The sequence below is a fragment of the Delphinus delphis genome, chromosome 10 (assembly GCF_949987515.2).
Source record: "Delphinus delphis chromosome 10, mDelDel1.2, whole genome shotgun sequence".
In the NCBI taxonomy this organism is placed as follows: Eukaryota; Metazoa; Chordata; class Mammalia; order Artiodactyla; family Delphinidae; genus Delphinus; species Delphinus delphis.
This window is the reverse complement of record NC_082692.2, coordinates 4,298,379-4,322,886: the sequence shown is the minus strand read 5'-3', so window position 1 is coordinate 4,322,886 and position 24,508 is coordinate 4,298,379. Positions and strand designations below refer to the sequence as shown.

At 44.8% G+C, this 24,508-nt stretch overlaps 1 protein-coding gene across 2 annotated transcripts in view; it reads left to right on the top strand.

Moving 5' to 3' along the window:
- The first annotated feature begins 466 nt into the window (after positions 1-466).
- The window catches only part of F13A1 (coagulation factor XIII A chain), a 135,824-nt gene continuing 111,782 nt past the window's right edge, over positions 467-24,508 (top strand). The window contains exons 1-4 of one of the 2 annotated variants that reach the window (XM_060021597.1): positions 467-577; positions 785-861; positions 2,765-2,912; positions 11,388-11,576. In XM_060021597.1, coding sequence (XP_059877580.1) covers positions 2,783-2,912; positions 11,388-11,576 — 319 coding nt within the window. In that variant the 5' untranslated portion in view covers positions 467-577; positions 785-861; positions 2,765-2,782. Of the gene's footprint in view, positions 578-769; positions 862-2,764; positions 2,913-11,387; positions 11,577-24,508 lie in introns of those variants that run through there. The other variant, XM_060021596.1, reaches the window with a different exon arrangement.

Sequence of the window (24,508 nt, the reverse complement as noted above, 5' to 3'; positions counted from 1 at the left end):
AGAAATACGGAGACAGTAAAGAAGGTTAGAGATAGCCACGACTGGAAATAGGAGTCTATAGAGATATAAAGACTCAGAGGAAAAGAAAGTATGGAAAATTTTAGAAGGAAATTTTTCTTTTCTTTTTCTTCTATTATTTGAAAAGAAACCAAAATGGTTTTCAGAAAAAAAAAAAGTTATTTTCTAATTTTTGTAACACTCTGAAAGGTATTTACTCATCTTCCCTCCAGCTGGGCATCCCCCCACCCCCACCCCGGGCAGGAAATCTTGTGGTTAGATGGTGGCGAGGCTCTGTGGATGGTTCAGGAATGTAGCCCATGCCCCTCAGCTTTATTTACCCAACAAGGACACGTTCCTTGCTGTGCGTGGTCACAGCTGTCCGTTACTTGTCTGTAGGAGGGCAGACCCTCCCTCCTGCCAAGCCGCACCAGCCGCCCTCGGAATCCTGGAGGGCGAAAACGTTCCCTTGTGCAGGAAGACCCCTCCTTCCCAGCCTTCTGACCAAAGTGGGAGAGGGGAAGGGGGCGGAGTCTGCCGGGCACTGCAGGGCACTCTGCCCGGGGCTCCCAGCCACCAGGTTGGAAACTGGGAGAAAGGGGGGCCGGGGGGAGGGGGTCATGCCGGAATAACAGCAGCATGGCTGGGTGACCAGCAAGTCCCAGAGACGCTGCTGCTTCGCCAGCCTTCGAGAAGGGGGAGGAGAAAACGCTGCGGGATGGGGGGAGGAAGCGGGGGGGGGGGGTCCTTAGGAAGTTATTTAAGAGCTAAGTTTCCTGTCGTTTAGCCTGTGTCCTTTGGAGGGAGTACTCCAGAGACGCCCAGAGCCAGCCTGCGCTGGGACACTTCGGGAGGGGACCGCAGGTAAGCAGCCGCCCCTTCTGCCGGGGCATCCCGCAGCCCTGCGTCCACCTCCTGCCCCTGGGTTTCCGGGCCGATCCGTCAGTTGGTGCCCGGAGTGCGGGGCAGCGGGTATCGGGAGCAGCCCCAGCGGTCCAGTTCCGTTTCGCCCCTTACTCCGCATCTACGCAGCCCCACTTCCGAGCAGGCCTTCTCTCAGGCATCCCACGAAGCTTCCCTAAAGGCGCTGCTGCCTGAAAAGGGGCACCTGGGGTGCTCCCCCAAAGGACAGCCCCACCCCTTTCTTCAGGGGAGCGGACTATGGAGAGAGAATGCAGAAGGTTGCAGAGGGGGGCAGGCAGGGCCAGGTAAGAACACCTGCTTGGCTGGCACTGCGAGTGGTCCAGCTCCGCTCTCCATCGCTGGCACCCCATCCCCCCAGCCGCAGGCAGCCGAACTGGAGCACCTGCCCCAGCCCAGACCTGACAAGAAGGGGGTGCTTCTGCCCACCTGCGCTCACCCAGCCTGGCCTGCACCCGGGCAGCACCTGGGGCGCCCCAGTCTCTGCTTTAATGGCTCTCTCTCCCAGCGGGCCACCGCACTGCTCTGTCCAAACATTCCCCTCCGCTAGCAGCCCTGCAGCCCACCCCAGCCACTCCCCACCAGAGGAAGGCTTTTTCCTGCCTTCTCTCTATCCGTAACCCTTCTCTCTCCCCTCCCCCCACCCCTTAACCCGCCAGAGCCTGTAAATCTGACCGCAGGTATTTCTGGATACCCACCCAGACTTTACACTTCCAAGCGCTACTGTCTGCTTCCAAGCCCCAGTGCCTTAGGAAGGGGCTCCAGCTGTGCTCCATTTTCGCTCCACACATTTCTGGGACAGTCTACTCCCCTCGCCTCTGTAAGGGCTACTTCTCATCTTCTGAGGGTGCGGAAAACAGCCAAGAAACAGAGTCGTGACTGGGTAATCCAGGTGATCAAGGGGAAAGCTTCATTGGAGCCAGAAACAAGGTCTCCCTTCATCTGGTCTGTTGGTCAACAAGACCCCGACGGGGAGGTGTGGTGATTAAACGGGTTGTTTGTCCACACAAACTCCAAAGGAAGGGGAAGCAGGCGTGGAGCAAGGGCAGTGTTAGCTGACCCAGTAAGTTTAGCGAGCGGGCTATTTACAGCCCTATTTAATATTGCAGTGGCCTCTGCCTCACCTACCCCAAATCTCCCCTCCCTTGTCCCGCCTCCTGTGGTCCTGACTCCAAGGCAGCGACCACCTTCTCACACCCTACCGAGCGAGTTCACTTAAGAATCTTGGTGGGCTCATCCGTACCCCGCCTAGACTGGAAGCTTTCAATTCAAGCATCCTCCTGTTTTGTTCTCAGATGTACCCCAAGTGCCCAGAACGCATGGGGGGGCTCGATAAATATTGGCTGAATTAACTTGCAGACGTGAATGCTTGAGAGGATGCCATGATCCTCTCTGGATCTGGCTCTGCAGGTAACTCTGCCACTGATCTGGACATGGGTGTATGAGTTTATTCTTATAGTGACGTAAGCCTCATAAGTCTATATAAAATGGGCAGAGGTACCTGCATAGGATAGCAAACGTTTCTTTCAAGAGATTGCCTTTAGGGGAAATGAGAAAAAGACCCTGCTTTCCAAAATCTTTTACGTTTTTCATTTCTTCAAATAAGCCCTCTTTCTTCTGCTTTCCATATGTTTTGACAAACACGAAATCTCCCCGAGATCCTTGGGGAACCGTAGTCCATCATTAGACTCATCCTTCCTGCCACATCTCAGGGTTCATTTATGCGAAACTCAAAATGTGTTGTTCTAGAGTCGTCACAGACAGATGTGTCTCCCTGTTTCTGAGTCCTTATCACAAATGCAACTGGCTTCACCTTCCTTTCCGTGCCTCCTTTTCTCCCCCCAAGGAGCCTGTGAGGCTGAGAATGTCGGAGTCCTCGGGGGCCACCTTTGGAGGCAGGAGAGCCATCCCCCCCAACACCTCCAACGCATCAGAGAATGATCCCCCCACCATGGAGCTTCATGGGCTGGTGCCCCGGGGCTTCAACCTGCAAGGTACAGTCACCTCCTGGGCCGCCACGGCCGGCCTTCCCTGCGGGTGCTGGCTCGGCACCCTCTGTCTCCACCGAGCTCCCACAAACACTGGTCCACGACCAGTCTCTGGTTTTAAAGAAAGGGCCTCCCAAACCCTCTTTTGAGAGTTAAAAGGCCAGGATCCTTGTCCCAGTTCTGCCACTTAATGGCTTTGTAATCTCAAGGAAGTCACCTCTGCAAAACAAGGGCATTAGCGGAGTCCTCTTCCAGCCCTACTGTTTTATTTTTAAGAATGTTCTCTAGCTGGAAGTTTCCACTTCCAAAACACTGTGGCTTTTGTGATTGTCTAGCTCACACCTCCTTCCTGCCCCGTCCCCGCATCCATCGCTGTGAGTCTCAGAGCTGGTGAGAGATGTTGGACCCTGACGGTAATGGGGATGGAAGCCCTCTGCTTCTCTCCAGAGCAGGCTGGGGGGCAGGTGAGGCGAGCTGCTTCCTCTGCTCTTGTCTCCGCCCATCCGGAGGGACCTGCTCTGGGAGCAGCCGCCAGCTGCTGACCTCCACTCAGCCCTGTCAGCTGTGACAGGGCCCAGTTACCAGCAGTGGCTTGGTGGCACAGACACCGCTCCCTTGGGCCATGGCAGGGACATTCAGACTCACGTCCCTGAACGGCATCCAGCGGGGAGCACATTTTGTCAGTTGCACACATGCACCCAAACCCACTTTTGCTCCTGAGGGGCTCTGTGTGCTTTCACTGGGGGGTAAACACCCACTTGTAGGAGTAGGTGCCCACGATCACCCTGTGTGTGTGGTTAATCTGCCTTGTCCGAAAGAGACCAGAGGTTGAAAGCAAAGGGAAAGGACAATGTGGATTACGAACAAACCCAGAAAGTCAGAGAACAGCCTGGGTCTGGTGGGCAAGTTTGATTGTGTTAGTATCATGTCTGGACGGTGTGATATCCAATTGCGAAGACAGAGAGATATCCAGTACCACCCGTGGGGTACCATCCAAACTGGGAGCAGGGGGCTCACGGAACTGAAGGGCATCTTCGGTTGAGTCGAGGGACCAAGACAAGGTGTGAACTTGGAGTTCCGAGCTCTGTCCCTACTAGCTGCTACACTCTCTAAAACGCCACCATTAGAACCGCAGAAATGAGTTTTAAAGGACTTGCTAGTCAACTCATCTAAATCCCCATGTTATAGGCTGGGAAATGGAAACCAATGTAAGCGCTTGGTGTTCACTCCTTCACTTCTCAGTCTAGGAGTCTTCCTCCCTCCCTTCCTTCCTTCCTTCCTTCCTTCCTTCCTTCTTTTTAAATGCAAATAAAATTGGAAAGTGTACAGATGTCAAATTACCAAGCAAGTTATCTTGGTGTATTCAGTTTTCTAGCAAAATTCCCCTCTAGCAGAGAAGACTCTGGGACCCAGGAGAGGGGGGCAAAGTGCTGGAAGAAGTGGGGGGGGAGCAGAAAGAGAAAGGGGCACAGGAGAAATGGGAGGCACCACTGAGGCAGTGAGGTGTGGCAAAGTGTCCCCTGGTCCAGGACTCAAAAGACCCGGGGTCCTGTCCCACATCTGCCATTTGCTCACCCTGGGACCCCCAGAAAGTCATGTAAGTGTTCTGAGCCTCAGTTTCCCCATCAGCAAAATGGGAGCAATACCTACTCCACAGTTGCCGTGAGGATCAAATGACCAGTGGCTGTGAGAACACCCAATCAATGCATGCTCATTGATTCAGAATGTGCAGTTTATCATACCTCTGCAAGGTCAGGAACCCACCCAAGGGAGCCTTGATTCTAAGGGGGATATGTGCGAGCCTGCAGCCCCCATAGAATTAAAATGAACCAAAATGTTGCCAGTAAGAAAACTGCCAAAGAACTTGAGCAGGAAGGACACTTTTTAAAAATCTGGGATACTGGTTTTTTGGTTACTTATTTTTTGGAGGCAGAGGTGGGGAGTTAGTTTGAACTGAATTATTTTGAAAGATCAGTCATTATTTGCTTGGCAGTCATATGTGTCCACAATCCAAGTGACATTCTGGGGTACTTAATACAGGCCCTGGCATAGGAATGTGTGTCCAGTGAAAAATCAATCCCTTGAGAAATTAATGACTCATCAGCCCTAGAGTCATTGTAACCTTATTATTATTAACAGGTTCCAGGTTTCTTAAACACGCATCCATTTCATAGTTCTCATACAGATGAGCTAAGTGCTACATGCTCTGAAGATAGGACCTCTGAACCCAGGAAGTATAGCAGTAAGGCCCCGATGACTAGAACAGAAGAAAAAGAACACTGTCTTGATCAAGGAGGTCCGTTTCCCAGTTATCCTTCACATTTCAAATCTCTGTTTAATTGTACTAAAAGTGGGTGTCCTGGGACTAAGTCTTTCAAGTTGTCCCCAAGTCCCTGCTAAGACCTAATCACGTGGGTTTAAGTGCCGTCTTCTTGCAGTTTCCTCAGTGGCCACTAGTGGAGGGCTTGTACCTCGTGATCTTGCCTGAGGATGACTGCCTCCAGGATAACAAAGCCCTAAGACAAACTCCACATTTGTTACATGGAAGCTTTCCAAAGTGTCCCGTTAGCATGCGACTCTTGTGAAATTGACTGAGAAGGGCAGAGAGGCAAGAGAGGGAAAATGCCAGATTTTTCGCTTTGAACAGTCTTGTGGCAATCGATGTATATAATATATATTGAGCGTGTGTAATACCTTTAATTCACAACTTCAGTGACCATTTGGTTAAGAATTATTTTTGCCTGTATTTCAAAATGTACAAACGTACATAAGGTTCCTCCCATGTGGCAGCATAAGATTTAAGAAACACTGAGATATTTGAGGTGACGGTGGAACCCCGGAGATGGGACCAGCCAGTCCATGGAGGTGTTTGATGTCCTCCTGTGTTTTTAGGGATCCTTAATGCCCCCTTTGAACTCAATTGTAGCCGAGAAAAATATCTGAAAATCCCCTCAGATTGTTTGGATTTGCATCCATCTCTAATGTTTTGCTTGCTCATTTGGTGTTTCTGAAAATCTCTCTAGAGCCTTCCTGGTCTGGAAGGTTATTTTAGCAGGAGATGTTCCGGAAGATAACCTTATATTCTTGGGCTGGTTTGACTCTGTGTTATTAACAGTAGGTGATCAATTTGCAGTAGTAATTATAATACTCATTTGTCAGGTCTAATGCAATTTGAATTCAAACTGGAAAGCAAGCTAGATCTATAAAAAAAACCAAATGCAAGTGGGATCTAGTATTTTTCAGGGTAATGGGGTCTGTGCCTTTCTGATCGTCTCCTCCCTCCCACGACTCCACGTCAGAACGAAATCAACTAACTGACTAGTTAGTCATCCATCTCGCCTTTGTGCAGAGTAAACCTCTCTGGATTCGAGGTTATTGAAAGAATAAAAAAGGCCTTCAGTGTATGATTAAGAAACGATGTTGTATAGAACCAGTTCACACTTTCCACTTGATTTGTGGGAAAATGTTTAATGATTGTGTCGGGAACGATACCGATCTTTCTCTGGGGACACAAAAATGAACAAGTCAATACCTGGCCTCAAGCAACTGTCCACCTAGTAGATGAAACAAACAAAGAAAAGGAATGACCAGTGGTGTCGGTGGAGTGGGAAAGAAGACGAGGAAGGTTTCGTAAATACAGGACACCTGAGTTAGGTCTTAGACGATAAGTAGGCGTGCCCCAGGCAGACAAGTGCCTGGAAGGGCATTTCTAGCAGAGAGCACAGTGTATGTTAAGTAGTGAGGACAAGAGAGGGGAGATGAGCCTGAGAAAAGTAAGCAGGGATCACATCCTAACAGGCCTTGAAGACCTTACCTTTCCTCCTGCAGATACGGGGGACTTGCAAAGGATTCTAAATAGCAAATGACAGAATCAGAATTATGTTTATAAAAATAATAGTGAGGAGAAAATGGAGAGAAGGAGACACGTTTGGAGGCTGTTGAGATACTTCCGGCTAGAGGAGAACTAGACCAATAGAGAAATAGAAATATAGAGGGATTTTCGTCCCTGGAGAAGGTGTTAGACTCATTTCTCTCTTTCTAGCTTCCGCTGAGCATTTCTTATACAGAGTACAGGATATTTTAATAGCAACGGTTGAAAACAATAAGCTGTTTAAGAAAATGTTTTTAAGGATTCAAATTAATGAAAGTTTAAAATTCTGGGTGTCCAAAAGGAATATGAGAAAGGAAACTTCACCCTGTTGTTTTCACAATAAACAGACCTACCTCCTCATGGACAATATTTACACCTATAGTTCGGTAATAATGTTACCAAAGATTGCATGGAGATCTCCGTTCACTAGGGAATTCCTAGGATATGAACCTAAACATTTAACTTATTTAAAGGTTCCATCTGTGACAGGTATAATCATTCTCTGAAGAATATCTTTACCAGCTAAGGTGAAAATAATCCACTTTTAATCCACTTTTTTCATATTAGGGGAAGGGTAGGAAGACAGGGAGGCAGCTGGCTCATGAGGAGAGATTTTTTCTTTAGCAGTCCATTTTCTGATGTTTTGGAATTAAGCTAAATTGCGTTAGGTAGACTTTTGAAAGCTGTCACTTTGAAAGAGCAGGCTGCCAAGTTTCCATCTACAATATCTCTCTCAAAACCAAAAAAAAAAAAAAAAAAAAAGTAGCTTAGCAATGAGCTGCTCTGTTCTGTTCTGTTCTGTGAGGAACTGGGCTTGGACAGGGAGAAGCAAATTCCTTTCCTGTCTGTGGCGAATGGAGCCTAGGTGATGAGAAGGCTCTTTCAACCTAAACTACGTCTTGTTAAGGCAGTGCGCCAGGACCAGGGCATTCACTCCCTACAGGCAGACTGGACGCTCCCCACCCCTCACCTGGAATTCCAGCACTGCCCCTGCCCAATCCGTTTTCCCCTCTGTCACTGGAAGAAGCAGTTTACGTTTGCACAGGCACAAATCTAACTATGTCCGTTTGCTCTTTCAGATTCTTCACTGGATCCCTAATGCAATTAGAGTCCACGTTCCTTAACACGGTCTGCAAGGCCTGCAGGAGCAGCTCCTGCCTTCCCTTCCACTGTGGTCCCACTGCTACGCTCTGGCCAGCCAATCACCTTTCAGCTTTTAAAGTAAACCATGCCCTCTCTCTCCTCAGTCTTCACTCATCCTCCCCTCTTCCCCACCTCTCTTTTTACCTGGAAAACTTGCTCAGCTTCCTGACCCCTGCTTATACCTCACTTCCTCCAGAAAGCTTCCTTAATCACCCCCCCCAATCTGGGTTAGGGGCTCCTAGCCAGAAACCCTCCCCTACTCAGACTCCTATACTTCCTTTGTCAGGGTGTTCATGACACTATATCATAATTACCTGTTCACTCTTCAGTATCCACCACTGTGCATTTACTTAAGTTGCATTTATTTGGGGGTGCCCTAATCAACATCTATATCCATGTCTCGAATGGCAACATAAAATACCACACTTACGAAATTCCTGGAGGACAGGAAATTAGGGAGGATGTTAATATAGTGAATATATACTTAGGGTCTGAAGTTATCTTAAGAATTCAGAGCAATTAACCAAATACAACAGGACGAAATTTAATGTGAATACATGTAAGGCCTTAAAACTGAGCTAAAAAGAAAAAAACAGTTGCATTGATAGAAATGGCTGAATAACAACATGAGAAAATGACTTATAGGGGTCTGGACTGAGTTTTAATCCACTACTGGTAGAAGTGACATCAGAATGTATTTTTAAGCATTTTGCTTCATCAGATGCTTAATGTAAATCAACAATAAGAGTATCCAGGGCTTCCCTGGTGGCGCAGTGGTTGAGAGTCTGCCTGCCGATGCAGGGGACACGGGTTCGTGCCCCGGTCCGGGAAGATCCCACATGCCGCGGAGCGGCTGGGCCCGTGAGCCATGGCCGCTGAGTCTGCGCGTCCAGAGCCTGTGCTCCGCAACGGGAGAGGCCACAACAGTGAGAGGCCCACGTACTGCAAAAAAAAAAAAAAAGAGTATTCAAAACACTAATGGTATCTTGGATTGAAATCATAGAAATATACTATTTATTTTGAAAGATTCAGTGGTCTCATTGGTTTTCATTGGAAAAACCATAACCAGAGTAATGTACTTAATTCTAGGAAAAACGCTATAAGAGAGAAATACGTAAAATGGAATATGTATATTTCAGAACACAGTAATGGGTAGAAGGTCTGGAAATAATTTCTTAAAGAACAGTTGAAGATGTGGAGAATGTTTTACTCAGAGAAACCCTAACAATAGTCTTCATATACCAAAAGAGTGCCAGATGAAATGAATAGAACTTATTCTATATTTACGCAGAAGTTGGAACCAGGATCTATGGTTAGAAAAATTACAGGGAAAAAGATGTCAGTTCATCTTATAAGGATTTTTCAAATAATTGGGTGGTTTAAAAATGGCCTGTTTGCTTTATAAGGTAGTGGGCTCCCAGCTCAGATGGAGGCTAAAAGCCTAAGTATTAGGATTTTCATGGAGATGTTTCGTGCAATACATAGCAGGTCTACCAGATGGTCCAGAAAGTCCCTTTGCCCTCTGAGAGTCTGTGACAGTGCAGTATCAGTATATTCCTTCCATTGGTGCTGATGAATGGAGAGCTGATTAAACCCTTTTCTGAGGAGTTAGGTTTTTAGACATTTTTAAAAAATAAAACATTATTAAAAGTCATGGTGCTAAGAAAGAGGGCCAGATGAGTTGATTACTAAGGCTCTTCTCAGTTGGGACGTTTATGATTCTCCAGCTCTTTCTGAAGCTGGTTTAGCACTGGGGAGTGTGACCTTAATAAGACCAGAGAACTTAGGAGGAAGGCAGCTTGGAAGAGAGAGCTATAGAAATAAACCTCTTCATATCACAGCATAATGGAAGGAAACTGCCCTTCAGGGGACCATGTACTACAGGGTTCTGAGATGAAGCAAAAATAAAATTGCATCTTGCACTTTCTGTTGGCTACAATGTTGCCGTCAGGATAGTCCACTGAGCACCATGTAAGAAGTGGCACCATGGCAGTTCATAGTCAGCAAGCTCGAAGGAAGCCTCTGGTCCCACTGTGCACCAGGCATAGAGCCAGACCCATTGCGCTGTTAGGTCATTGAATCTTTGTAGAAATTCTCAAGATATTAGTATCTTCATTTTAAAGGTGAGAAAACTCAGCTTCTGAGAGGCAACATCCTTTACCTAAGTAATTATGAGACCTGAGATTCAAACTCAGGATTACCTGGACTTTGAATTCATCAAGGGTGTTGCAGGGACTCCTAGACTTTAGACCTATAGAGTACCTTAATGAACCCAATTTCTCCATTTTGCCTATGAGAAAAAATGAGGCCAGAGAGCACCAGGGGTCCTGCACAGGATTCCTGTGTAAAAGCAGAGGAAATCACTGAGCCCTTTCAGGGTGAAGCCCCAGCTCTCTATGTACACTGAGTTCACGGCCATGAGGACAAACCATGCAGCAGTCAAGGTCAGGAAAAGGGAGGGAAGGCAAGAGGCCAGTGCACACCCGCCACCTCGCCCAGCATTCTCTCTCCAGTGCCCCTTTAGAACTCCAAATGCATACACAGAAATCTGTCTTTAGACTAGATCTTCTAAACTGTAGACGGGTAGTTAGAGTTACCTTCACATTCAGTGATCATTTGCAGAGGGAATGGGAAAAAAGCAAGAGGACATCTAACTTTTATCCAGCGCTATCGTGTCTCAGGTAAATATATAACTGACACTTACACTCCCGATTCCAAAAATCAGAGGAAAAGCCTGTAGATTTCGGCGTCACATCAGGGTTTGCTTCCAGATTGGCTGTTTAGTAGCCAGGGAAATTGAGTCTTGTTTCAGCCTGGGCAAAGTGGAAACAATCGTACCTACCTCATAGGAATGCTGGTATCCTTCCTCCATGCCTGTTCCCTCTGTTTCCTGCCTTTGAAGGACAAGATCTACTTTTAGAATTAAAGAAGGGGGCTGTGGGTTGACTTTCCCTGAAGGAGGAGGAGAATTTTGGACTGATGATCAACTTTGTCCTTAGAACATCCCTTGCAGGCTTTGTCAGATTTGATTCCTCCCTTTTTAAAGCTAAGAAAATTGAAGTGGCATCCCCTGCTTATCCCAACGTGTGGAGGCTGTAGTCATCGTGGGAAGCACCTGACATAACGTAAACCAACGTGAGACTCGGAAGTGAAGCCTTGAACTCGGGTGCCAGTTCCTCTGTATCTAGACCTATTGATAGGCATTATCAACACAGCTTTATTATCCCAAAGTGAGTGCCGTGTGGTCTGAGATGAGATCAGAAGGGGAAAATGCTTTTAAAAAAATCTCCTTTGAAAACAAGGCTGTCACAAGAGACTGGCTCCCAAATCTACCAGCCCCCTGTATAGCGTTTTATCTAATAAACCTTACTACCTTGCGTCTTCAGGAAAAATAGTCTTGTTTTTCGAGTTTGTGTTTAAACCAAAGTTACTCAGTGGTTTCTCTTGATTGTTTTCTTTGTGTATAGACTACCTTAATGTTACGGGTGTTCACCTGTTCAAGGAGAGATGGGACAGCAACAAAGTGGATCACCACACCGACAAATACAGCAACAACAAGCTGATTGTACGTAGAGGACAGTCTTTCTACATCCAGATCGACTTCAATCGTCCCTATAACCCTAGAAGGGACCTCTTCAGGGTGGAATATGTCATTGGTGAGTGCCATGTGCAAGCCCCTTTCATGACAGTCATGATACCATGGGTCATAATGGAGGAAGGGTAAGGTATAGTTGTGTTATTTCCTGGAATCATACTTTAACAGTTGGCTGGAGCTGGGATTACATCCAACCCCTGGACCACTCTATACTCTAAGATGGGTCTGATATAATGCCAAACATCAACATACTATTTGCCTAATCAGGAAAAATCTGGTATAAATAAAAGTGAATACAATTGGCATAAAATGTTAATGTGTACGTAGAGAAAAGCATACAGGGCTGATATATGTGTAATTTAATAAGGTTTTTAGAAAGCAATTTGGTATATCTGTTATATTAGAAATACATATGAGCTTTGACCTAGCAATTCCAGTCTTAAAAATCTATACCAATGATATCTAAAATCTTAAAATCCACTTTTAAAAAGTGGGTATTATTTACTGCAGCGTTGTGTATGGTGACAAATAAAACCCTAAAAGTAAATAACTCTCATTAGTGGAATGGTTGAAAATACTGTGATATGGTCACATAATGGGTTGTGAATTTGACCCATGCCAGATGACTTTAAGAGAGGTAGTGAGTGAGAAAACAAAATGTAGAAGGGTGTACATAAGATCTTCTGTACATGTGTGTGTAAATGTACATGTGCGTAGATCAATACTGTGAGTTCAGAAAAGAATATGAAGCACACACACTGGTGTTGATACGGGTTCCATGTTGGAAATACTGCCAAAATAAAGGCAAGAGAAGCAAAAGGAAAGGGAACCAAGCAAGAAAGGGAGGAAAAAAAGTGACCATGATATGATTATATGGAGGCATCTATGTAAAATCATTGACCTGTGGGAATAAATATAAAGAAATTAAGTGTAATAAAATTAAAACTAAAAATACCTCCTTGGGAAAAAAAATCTATGGCCACCGATCACTTGAGGAACATGGTTTGTGCTTACTTGAATTTACAATGCAAATTTGTATATAAATATGGGAAAATTAGTTGAAGACAGAATAGAAGGGGGAGAGGAGAAAAGAGATCCCTGAGAGTCAGAATAAACAACATCAGTGCAGTGCTTGGGTTCTACACAGAATTGTTTGTTATCCCAGTTGTGCGAAAAGAAAAGGGAAAACGAAATTACTGTTCCTGTGTGTTAGGCAAAGTGAAATAACTCCAATTTAATTTAGGGAACAGACTCTTATTGTTAATATTTTTTAATAATGGGTACTTCAGGTGAGAAGAATCCACAGGTAATTTTTTAAACAATATTTTAAACTATGATGAAAATTTATTTTTATTTCTTTCCCTAAGTTCATTTCTCTTTCTTTTGTATATACGTGTGTGCGTGTACATGCTTGTTTGGACTAGATATGATTAAAATGTCCTTGACACATTTTTAGTAAAAGGATCACTCCATGCATTTCAGTAAATACCTGTAGTTTTGTTCCAACTTAATGGGAATTTTTACCTTCACCTTTATAGCCAAATATTTAGGGCAGTGAGAAGAGGACGGGGAAGCTTTGTCCCTGAACTGGACTTGGCTGAGGTCTCAGATCTTCTCCCACACCCATTCATAAAATAACTAGAATAATGAAAGTCTTAGGAAGAATAAGATGAATGTCTTAGATTGGGTTTCCAGGAAGCAAACTCTGAGAAGGAGATTTGTGTGGAATGAGTTTACTGGGGAGCACTCTCAGGGTCAACATCAGTGTGGGAGTGAAGGGATCAGTGTTGGGCAGAGAGTGGGGTTGAACTCCAATGAACAAATGTTTCAGTGGATCCCATGGTGAGCTCTAGAGCTGGATTGTATCTTTAGAGTTGTCCAGTCTTGGGGCAAGGGCATGGGTCATTTATACTCTAGCATTGATGGTCATTGGCTACAAGCTACCCCCAGGGAGGGAAAAATTGGTGTAGTTGGGTCTCCATGGCTGAGGGTAAACCCATGAGACCAGTTCAATGAGAGCTGTGAGCCACCAGCGTTCCCAGCATCGGGGCAAGGATGCCTGTGTCCTAAACACAAAAGGTCTAGGTGGCAGACCACAGAATCCACTACAGTAAGCATTTAAAGTCTTCTCTTTTTATAAAAAGACATTTTTATAAAATGTCTTTTGTTCCTTCAGCAAAAAGGTGGGGGAGGGAAAGCATAGCAAATTTGCCTTTGAGATAAAAAAATCTATGTATTTTAAAAAACAGCATATCTCATAAAACTCAATGTCACCCCCCCCACACACAATCCAATCAAAAATGGCAGAAGACTTGAATAGCCATTTTTCCAAAGAAGATATACAGACTGCCAACAGGTACATGAAAAGATGCTCAACACCCCTAGTTATTAGAGATATGCAGATCAAAACCAAAATGAGGCATTATCTCACACTTGTCAGAATGGCTAACAGCAAAAATCTACAAATAACAAATGTTGAAGAGGATGTGGAGAAAAGGGGACCCTCCTACACTGTTGGTGAGAGTGTAAATTGGTATAGCCACTATGGAAAATAGTACGGAGTTTCCTTAAAAAAAAAACAAACCTAAAAATAGAACTACCATGTGATCCAGCAATTCCACTCCTGAGTATATATCTTTAAAGAACCCCAAAGCACTAATTAGAAAAGATAAACACACCCTAGTGCTCATAGCAGGACTGTTTACAATAGCTAAGACATGGAAGCAACCCAAATGCCCATCAACAGATGATTGGATTAAGAAGATGTGGTATATACAAACAATGGAATATTAGCCATAAAACAATGAAATACTACCATTTGCAGCTACATGGGTGGACCTAGAGAATATTATGCTAATGAAATAAATCAGACAGAGAAAGACAAATACTATATGATATCATTTTATATGTAGAATCTAAAAAATAATACAAATGAATGTATATACAAAACAGAAACAGACTCACGGACATAGAAAAAAACTTGTGGTTACCAAAGGGGAGAAAGAAGGGGGAAGAGACAAACCAGGGGTGTGGGATTAACAGATACAAATTACTATGTATAAAATAGATGAGCAAACAAGGTTCTACTGTATAGCAGAGGGAATTATACCCATTATCGTGTAATAACATTTAATGGAGTATAAGCTGCAAAAATACTGAATCACTCTGCTGTACACCTGAAACTAACACAACATTGTAGATCGACTCTACTTCCATCTTTAAAAGTGTAATTGCTCTGATGAGAAGAGGTAACTGTCGAGTGTGAACTGGAAATGAAATTCAGTGCAAATGTTTGGATATGTGGGTGTACCTCAGTTTCAAGAAAGCTAGAATGTGAAAAAGTGATTTAAAAAACAGAAAAGAGAATACTTCGTAAAAAAATAAAGGACACATAAAAGTCTCTTCAAATATTTATTTTAGGGTGTTTATAACACGGTTAGGTTTATCAACAAAGACCAATTTACGCACTACTTTTAAAGAATGTAACTATTGAAGAGAGAGACCTATCGTCGTATTGAAAATATGGAGAAAATAACCACACTTATTTGCTTCCAGTCTGCATTTCTTTGTTATTGTTCTTTTGTCTTTCCCTGTGACTTTATATAAGATGAGCTGGGATGTCTTAATACCCTGGAGTTTTCTTCTGTGGCTGTCCTCAGAACTTAGGGTCATGGGACTTATTTATATGTGATTCTGCCTTCAAATCAAGCTTCTTTCTTTTTAAATATTCAAGTAAATAGTCTCTCGGGTGGTCCCAGATTTAACCATTGTACACTGGGTTCTCGGAGCAGAGAATGTGAACAGGGAACTACTGGCTTTCCTCTGCCAGGGCCTCACTAGCTTGTGCTGCAGACGCTCTCAGCGCTTTGATAACTGCGTTCATTAGTTGCTGGCCGTGCACCGCTATCTCTGTGAGTTATGTGGGAGGTGTTAATGAACTTGAGGAGGTGGGTGTGACTAGAAAATATGCCTGGTCATCTGTGGGGCCTTTTCTCTCTTTCCACCCCTGAGCCTGCAGCCGTGACAAATCATGGAAGGCATGGGGCAGAGCGTTAATTACAGGTTTCCTTAACCCGTAGCTGGGGCTGTGAAAACCTAGAACAGCTTGCGGTGTTAATTTGCTGTTACTTTAGCATGGGCTCCCTACTTGTGTGATACTTCTTTGAGGCAGTCATTCCAAGGAAAGAATTTGCAGCTATCTTCCTTACCAGCTGTCCCCCCATCAAAACAACAGACTTCCCCTACCCAGTGAGCCGTCCAGAGTGGCTGCAGGGTTCTTGGGCAAGTTCCTTTCTCCCTGGAGTCCCATTACGGGAGCACAGGGATGTCGAGGCCAGCACCTCAGACATTCTCTTGATCTTTTTCCTCAGTCCCTCAATGGCTCCCACGGTGCCAGGTTCATATTTCCGGGTACCTCAGAAAGAAGAGGGGAAGGATGGTATCAGCAAAGCCTGCCCCTCTCATCAGAAGAGCAAAGTTTTCCCAGAAGCCCCAGCAAACTATTGATGTCTCATTTGTTACCCTTACCTGTAAGAGGAGCTGTGAAAGTAGTTCGTTTTTCCAGTCTCCTCAGAGAGGGACAAGGGGAGCTAAGCATGGATGCTGGTAGACACCCAGTGGTGTGTGCTGGAAGTCCCTTCCAGCTGTGCAAACCTGGGAGTCCAAAAGTACAGCCTTTTCTGAGCACAATGATGGAGGTCATTCATGGGTACAGTCATCACATGCCCAAGCATTAATAGGACCACAGCAACTGCCTATATTCTGCATTATTAACCCCATTAAGACACTGAAATGGCCTCAAGACTTCAATATTTCTATTTCACCTATTTCTTGAGTAGTGTCTATCTAGAGCCAGCTGGGGTGTCAGACTGCTGTGTATTCAGGATGGGAGTGACATGAACGATTCTTATTTAGAGGGTTTGAGACTGGAGAGAAGGTGCTCAAAGGAGAGAGGGTGAGAGCCTGGATTCAGGCAGTGGTTGTAGAGATGGAGAGGAGAGGTGGGATTTGAGAAACGTTTAGGAGGGAAAAATCTACTGGACTTGTGACTGGTAGTCTTCATGGAGTTACTGGGAGGAGAGTCAGCCACAGCTCCAGGTTGCTGGCTTGTGCGCTGCCAGCACTCCCAGATGAGATAAGGAGTGGAGGGAATTCAGGAGAGAAAGACTGAGTGTGGGAAGTGATAATGACGCTAGTGGCTCCCATTGACAGCTCACCTGCTGGCACAGGGTACTGAGCAGAGGTGCCACATGCTGCCCATTTAACTCTTCACGCACCCCTCTGGGCATTGGACTGTAGTTATCTCCATCTTCGCAGTGATTAAGGAACTTACCCAAGGTCACGTCTGGAAAGTGCTTAGGGCTGTAATTCGAGCCCAGGCATTCTCTCCTAATCACACGGCATAGGACCTCTGCCAATGAAGCAGTAGTGATATAAATGAGGTTCTATTTGATCCTCTGTGTTTGAAGTACTTGAGGGACTTCCAGGTAAATATGTCCAATCGATGGTCCCATATATCAATCTGAAGCTTAGGGAAGAGGTTTGGGTTGGATATATGGAAATTTGAGTATCATACATACATAGATGGGCAAGATCATTCAGAAAACATAAATCAAGTGAGAAGTGGACGGAGGCTTTAAATCTTGGGGAAAATCAACTTTTAGGGAGTCAGTCCAGGAGCTGACACCCCTGGAGGAGACAAAGACCACGTGATCAGATGAGTAGAGGGGCCATCAGGGAAGGGCAGTACCACTAAATCCAAGAGAATTAGGTGTTTAAAGAGGAAATTGTTTAATCTTTTTGGAAGAGAAGAAAATTTAGATGATATCTGGAGAAGAATGTGAGTAAGAAGAGGGGTATTTTGTCTTGGGTGTCTGTTTTAGGACTGGAGGTACTTGAACTTGTATGTAGGCAGAAGGGAAGAAGGCAGTGGAGGAAGAATCCTGAAGATTCAGGAGAATGCTGGAAAAAATAGAAGCATAGCGTCAAGTGGCTTGGATGAGGGGAAGACACAGAAGAAGACTTTATCTTCTGAGGGTGTTGGAAAAGAGGTAGGGTGCGTGTTAGTATATTTGGTGGAGAGATCAGAAACTGATTATCATGCCTGATGACCTCAACTTTATCAAAGACCTAGGAGGTGAGCAGGTGCTACAGGAGCTTAGGGAGGAAAAGGACCATCTCTCATATCTGAGAGCATCACCCAAATCCTTAAAAACTAAGCACCCCGGTGGACTTATGTTTCAGAATCACCATCCCTGGCTGTCACAGACACAGCACAGTGTCTCTGCTGACAAATGTCTTGCCCCAAGTCATACAGCTCGAAAGATGTAGAGAAATTCCCTAGCCTGTGCTCTTCCCACTATTTTATGCAGGATTTTGATGAAAATGGGCTACCTGTTTCATGATTCTGAAGCAACACCGATACAGGATGTCACTTCAGATTTTTGCTGCTGTGTGTTTGTGCAGCGACGATCAGCGTGTTCATTCTTAAGTGCTTCTATGAAGTGACTGATAATGGCATCTAAGAATCTAGGACAGTGTTACCCAGAGTGTGCTCTCTATGAACACCCGTCATGTGTGATGTTCCTTGAAAAGAAAAGTTCTGTGGTCAAATGTATTTGGGTCATGCTGTGTTTCCTGCCTCTCCTTGGAGAGCTCCAACACACATTAGTATATTAAAGGCTCTGAGGGGGTACAAAGTCAAAAAAGAATCTTCTTTAGCCTAACTGTCCCAAAATGGTTTGACTGCAAACACTACTCCACCCTATTTTATTGTTATGATACCCTTTAGGAAAAGGCAGAACTCACTCTAGGAAATGCCAAACTACAGTTGCAAGTTACCTTTATTCTGCAGAACACTGAGAAGAGTGGATGATGGAATTTGCATGCGTTTGTAGTCAATGCGCTATGGTAACTTAGCATAATATCTGTTTTTTTCTTTTTGACACTTTTTGTGCCAACATTAAAATAACTCTATCAATTTGGCATTTATATTCAGTAACTTTTCAAAAATGATTACTTTCCTTTTTTATATTTATATATTTATTTTCCAGATTTTTATTTGGCTTCTTGTGCAAAGCACTGCATTGGTATTAAAGTAGTAAGATATGTTTATCCTTTGCCCTCGAAGAGTCTGGAGAGGATAGTCTGAACACTGGAGGTTGAGTTCAATGCCAGCCTCTTGGACAAAACACCTGGAAAGCACCTTGGAGAGAGAGATTGACCATGCGGCTAGTTGGTAGAGACCCCCGGCAAATGCTATTTGAGCTGGGTATCAAAGGATGAGTAGAGGTTGACCCAGTGGAATGGGAAAAAAATGGGAAATGTCAGTGGCGAAAGAAAACTTGGAAGCATATTGACAATCTTGTACACTTAGATAAGGAGTTTAGATGTTATTCTATAAGTAGCCAGGAGCCTCTATGGAAGAGTTTTAAGCAGAGATTTAAAAGATCTAAGTTTTTAATTTTTAGATTACTGTGGCAGGGTGAGGAAGGTAAACTGGAGGTCTGAGATTATTGTTGGGGACATAAGTAAGAGACTTGAAATCTTACTGATAGATGACAAGGTAAACGTGTAAGCATCATTATGAATGATTTTTCCTCTAGTAAAATTGGTGGTGTTTTTCTTTGCATAGTCAAACAAGACTCACCTATAGTAAAGTAATGCACTGTGGTCTGAGGAAGCACAGTATGCTGTAGTGGCTGGCTCTTTGGAGTCATTTCAGGGATGACAGCTCATTTGATAAAAGGGCTGGGGGGTAGTGCAGTGGAGGGGGGATGATTTGGAGTCAGGAAGACCCCAGTCAGCATCCTAGTTCCACCACTTAGAACAATGGTGGTCTCACTTAACCCCCTCAGTGACTGTTTTCTCACCTGAACAAAAAAGGGATTATAATACTTCCAACAGCTATTCATGGATTATAGGAGATAACATACATGATAGCACATTTTCATTCTCACAACAAAACTGGGAAGTGGGAGGTTGGAATAAACCTCATTGAAAATCTGGAAAACAAAATTCACAGGGAGTGAATGATTCACCCAGGATGGTGCAGTGAAGGGGAGGTCGCCTGTCCTTGCCTCCCCACAGACCATCAGAATCTTAGCCCAGTGGCCTGTCCACCTTGGCCCTTTAAAAGAGAACAAATGCATTGTCAAGTAAAAGCATAGAATGAATCCTAGTTACATTGTTTGGTGGATTAATTCATTTGTTCTGCTCTGATCTTCCTCACTGTTCCCCCCGTAAATGAAGACATTTGCTGAGGTCCCAGCCTAGCCAGACTCTTCGAGCAGCTTTCTGTGGGATCAAGCTCTCCATGACTAATATGCCCTCTGTAACGCCCCACTCCATCCTGGGTCTGAAGGGAGGGCAATGGAAGAAGACTGCCATCTCTCCCCTTTAGGGTTATAGCCCCTAAGGACCTTAGCACCAGCGGGCTTGGGGGAGGCTCTCCAGGGAAGGACTATTACTAAATAAGAAAAAGCTGTCCAAAAGGCCAAGAGGAGACCACTGCTCTCTTGTCTTTTCTCTCCTGGCAGCAAGAAAAGATAACAACCACTGAACCTCCAAACAAAACTCTCCCGTGTCTGCAGTATCCATGCTGACAGCTCAATTAGTCAAATAGGAACCCTGGCAAACCACAGACCAAGTTCTGCCCAGAATTATTTGCCCGCAGTTCTAGCTGAAGTGACAGAGGCTGTTTAGTCACAAAGTAGGAGGGATTGCCAGGCACATTCTAGTGCCAGAGACCTACAGGGAGCCCCCTTTCCCTGCCTTGTGACCCAATCCCATCCTACAGAGCTTGAGTTTCTCAGCAAAGCTCAGTATCCTGAGGGTACCGGAATTGTCAGTGTGTCTCATCACACGTAGTGTGCTCTGGGGAGCACAGATAAAGGACAATGGATGTTGGAATGAGAAAGCTCACAGATTCCTGACTTCCGCCCTCCTTTCTCCTTCTCTTTCTTATTCCCCGAGTTTGCCTTCACCCTAGCTCCTCTCTCTGTTCTATCTCCATACTTGTGTCTCACATTAACCTCTTTCACTTATTAGAATTCATAACCTTGGCTAACTAGCATCGCATAACTGAAACTGTACTCTCCCAGCACTCGTGATCTGAACTCAGGGATTATAGCGTGTGGGCATCCTCTGGCTTTTCCACATAAATTCTAAGTTCTTGCAGTTTGTGAAGTTGGGGGTGACAGAGGTGGGTGAAAAAAACATTTAATGAAAATGAATGTGTCCACTGTTATCCCTTGGTCTTAAGTCTCCAGTCCGTGAAAAGAGAGAGCAACTGATTGAAATTAAAACCCACTGAACAAAGGATGAAAGTGGACAAATTATTCATAATCTGTGCCCTCTCGTTACTCCGCGAGCACATTGTAAGGACCGACGAGGGAACAACTGGAAAGCTCTTGGAACTCCTTAGTGATAGCTGCTTGCTAATAAGATCACCCGGTTACCAGGCTTATTTGGAGTATTGCAACTGTATAGGAAAGCTAAATGTTTATAGTGTTCCTTAAGGAAGTATAACTTTCATAAAACATTACTATAACAGTAGCTGGAACCAGACAGGTATTAGACGACCATAAGACAGGCTATAAATCGCTGTACCTCTCTTTTACTATCCTTTCCACCTTTTCTTTCTTCTCATTATCTCAGCCCTTCTGATCTTTTCTACCCTTTCTTATAATTTCTCTTACTTCCGTTTCTGTCTGTTTCTCTCCTGCTCTTGTTCTCTCTCATACATACACACGGTCCCATGGATGAACCTTTTGATATTTCTCATTTAGTTAGGAGAATAATGCAAATTACCGTCAGGAGGTAGGTACAGCAATCTTTGTATCTGCCTGTAGGTGTTTCCTCAGGCTTCAGGGAGCTGGGCTGGATGCTGTAAATGCTTTGTCGCATCTCCGGCTGAAGCCCAGCTTAGGCATTTAGAGGTTCCTTTGCTGTCCTGTTGGATGTGCTTCGGGGAGTCTTGCTGTGGCTTCTTCAGGCTCCTATCTACCTCCTTTCCACTTCTGTTACGGTGCCTTTATAACATCTCATCTCATCTCTGGTCCAGTGAATTTCTGATGCAGAAACCTCTGCTGTGTCTGGCACTATGTGAGATGGGGGATTTAAGACATTATTCATGTCTTTAAAGAGCTTACTATAGTTGGAGTGAGAAGAAGTCCACAAACAGTAAACGAATATCACTATACAGTATATAATCAAGTGCTGAACGGATACAATTACCTACTAGAAATGTGTACTAGAGGCAGGTAGTCACTATGCTGGGCAGTCAGGAGGGACCTAGGTTAGAGTTGAAAGCTAAGGTCTCGGGACAAGGCAAGTAGTCCTTGAGATGGATCCCGAGGAACTGGGAATTTCACAACAGGGATAGGAAATGTGCACCCTCCAGGCTGGGAGGAAGGCCTTCTTGGAAGTCCAAGAGCTTATTGTTCTGCCGATATTTCTAATGACAAAGGAATCCTTAACTGAATCAAATCTCACAGCTGCGTTTGGGGTTTGGGCGCCACTCATTCTTGCAGTGGTGTGGGAGACCTACTCTGGCCATCCCACAAAGGATGCGCCCACCTTTTATAGAACGCGTCTTCACTAACTAGGATTCAGAGCTCAGGTTCTCTGCATGTGTCGGGTGGCATCTGGATTCTCCACGCAGCAAGATCGTCACGCTTCCTAAACCATCCATTTCGTCATGTCAGATTAAAACACGAGCCCTGAAAAACTATCTTTTGTCAAAGATCAGAATCTCATTAACATGATCAAATGCAATTAAGTCACCATTAGTTTTCAAGAACAGTTTAAAGGGGGCTCGATAAATGGTGTAGGTCTCTGTGCTCGTGACAGATCAAGAGAGACTTGGATGATATCCACCCCCTTTATCTATTCATCAGAAATGCCTGTGGGGAGAGTGGAGAGAAGAGATCTGTTATCTCTGCTTTCCTGCTAACCTGGAGGTGAACAGATTCTCACACTTTGTGAAACCAAATATACTTAAAAAGCAAAGGCTTCAGGGCAGTAATGTGTAGACTGATAATAAGATGGGTTGTAATAAAAACAAATTTTTAATCTCATTCGTTCATTCACACATTATGTTCACCAGCCATATGTTGATGAACATCAGATTGTTGCCTGCCAAGTCTATAGCCAGGTAGAGAGGCAAGTGTCTCTATGATGAGACGTGAAAGGTATTCCAGCAACAGCGTGTTGAATTCCTCCATTGTAGTCACTTCTCTGAATTAACACATAACATCTGAAGCTCCCCTAACAGAATGAAAATGCTCCATGAGGGTAGATAATACTACCCAACTGACCCCCGTTTGTAAATTTGCACAGCTTGGCTTTGAAGAATAACTCTCCGACACTCTGCAGAGGGTGGTATCCTAAAGAGGTGAGATGCATAGTCCAAGAACAAGTTTTGAGAGAAAAGACGAAAACCCTGGGGAGTCAGACATAGAGAGATGCAGGAGAGGAGGGTACCATGAGTTGAATGAAGATGTCGAGGGTTGTGTTTATATTCAAGGCAAAAACTGAGAGCCAAAGAGGAGAAGTGCCCGGGAGTGACTGCCCAGCATCCAGTTAGGACTGGCTGCTCTGAAAAGCACGCCTCTCTAAATGTTTGTGCATTTAACAATGTGCATCTGCTCATTGTTAAAGGGGAAGCAATCCAAAGCTTGGTATATTTCACAGAATCACAGAACAGAAATGTTAGGGTGCTGGAAGGAATCTTAGCCATCACTCTGCCCACTCATTTTATAGATCTGGGAACTACCCATGCCCAACAGAGGGATCAAATATACTTTCGCCCAAGGCCAGACCAGGGTCTGATGGAGCTCCATGGCTAAGCCTATAGTTTGTCCTCCAAACCAGGACACTTTTGAGAGGGAAGGTGACTAACTAGATGGGATGCTAGGAAAAGAAGCATAAGCTGGGCAACCTTGGATAGGATTGTCAAATCAGAGCTGAGGTGAGAGGAAGCTACTAGACAGCTAGAGGAACATACAGGGGAACAGGGAGCAATCTCGTGATGCTAACAGTTGGGATCAGTGTCCAAACAGGGCACAGAAAATCCATTTCAAGAGAAGAAGAGTAACCAAGATCATTGGACTGAGTGGGGTGTAGTGTTGATCTAGCTTTGGAAGTGCAGACTGGGGACAGTGAGCTCATCCAGCATAGGTGAGGTCAAGCAGAAACAGCCATCCAAGATGAGGCAAGGCAAGGGAAGAAGAAGCCGGCACAGAGCTGGAAGCGGGCCCCAGCGAGCCATCAGGGGCACAGTATGGGCCCCTCTGCATCTCCTCGCTGCAGGAGCAAAGAGATGCAAGCTACCCGAGGGGACTGAGTAAGAAGGTGACCACCTTTGCCCTCCAGCAGACTAGAGCTAAGCCTCTCTCCTGATCTCTGGTTTGGGGGCTGTGCAGGGTATTGCTACAGTACTCTAACCCTTCAGGGTTCTGGGTAGGGGTGGCAGCCTTGAATTAGCTGGATGTTCAATCAGATCACCTGGGAGAAGACTACGACTCGACAGGGTGGGCACTGAAAGCAACTTGGAACAAATAGGGGAATAAATAGGCCAGAGTCCCATCAGGGTGGCTTGACCAGCATGGAAACCAGGTGTGTGATCATTCTCAGTGTGAGCAGTTTAGACATAGAAGGTAGTCACAATTATAATCTACCTTATGCATATGGGGGAACTGAGGCAGCGTCTGCCAAATATATCAAGAATTTTGCATCACCCACTGAGTGGCTCAGAAACACTTATGCTGGGACTTCCTCTGGGCTTATGGCACCAAACATCTCCACACTGCACCCCATAAAAAAGCCTTTGACAACTCATCCAGGGAACTGGTCTTAGCTAACAGCTAATGGCAAGTGTCTAACAAATCCACTCTTGCTTAAATTTTAATATCTGGTAAGACATTGTACTTCCTCTCACCTCTATATTTACTCACTATGAAAAGAATTCCCTAACATCTCAAATGAATAAAT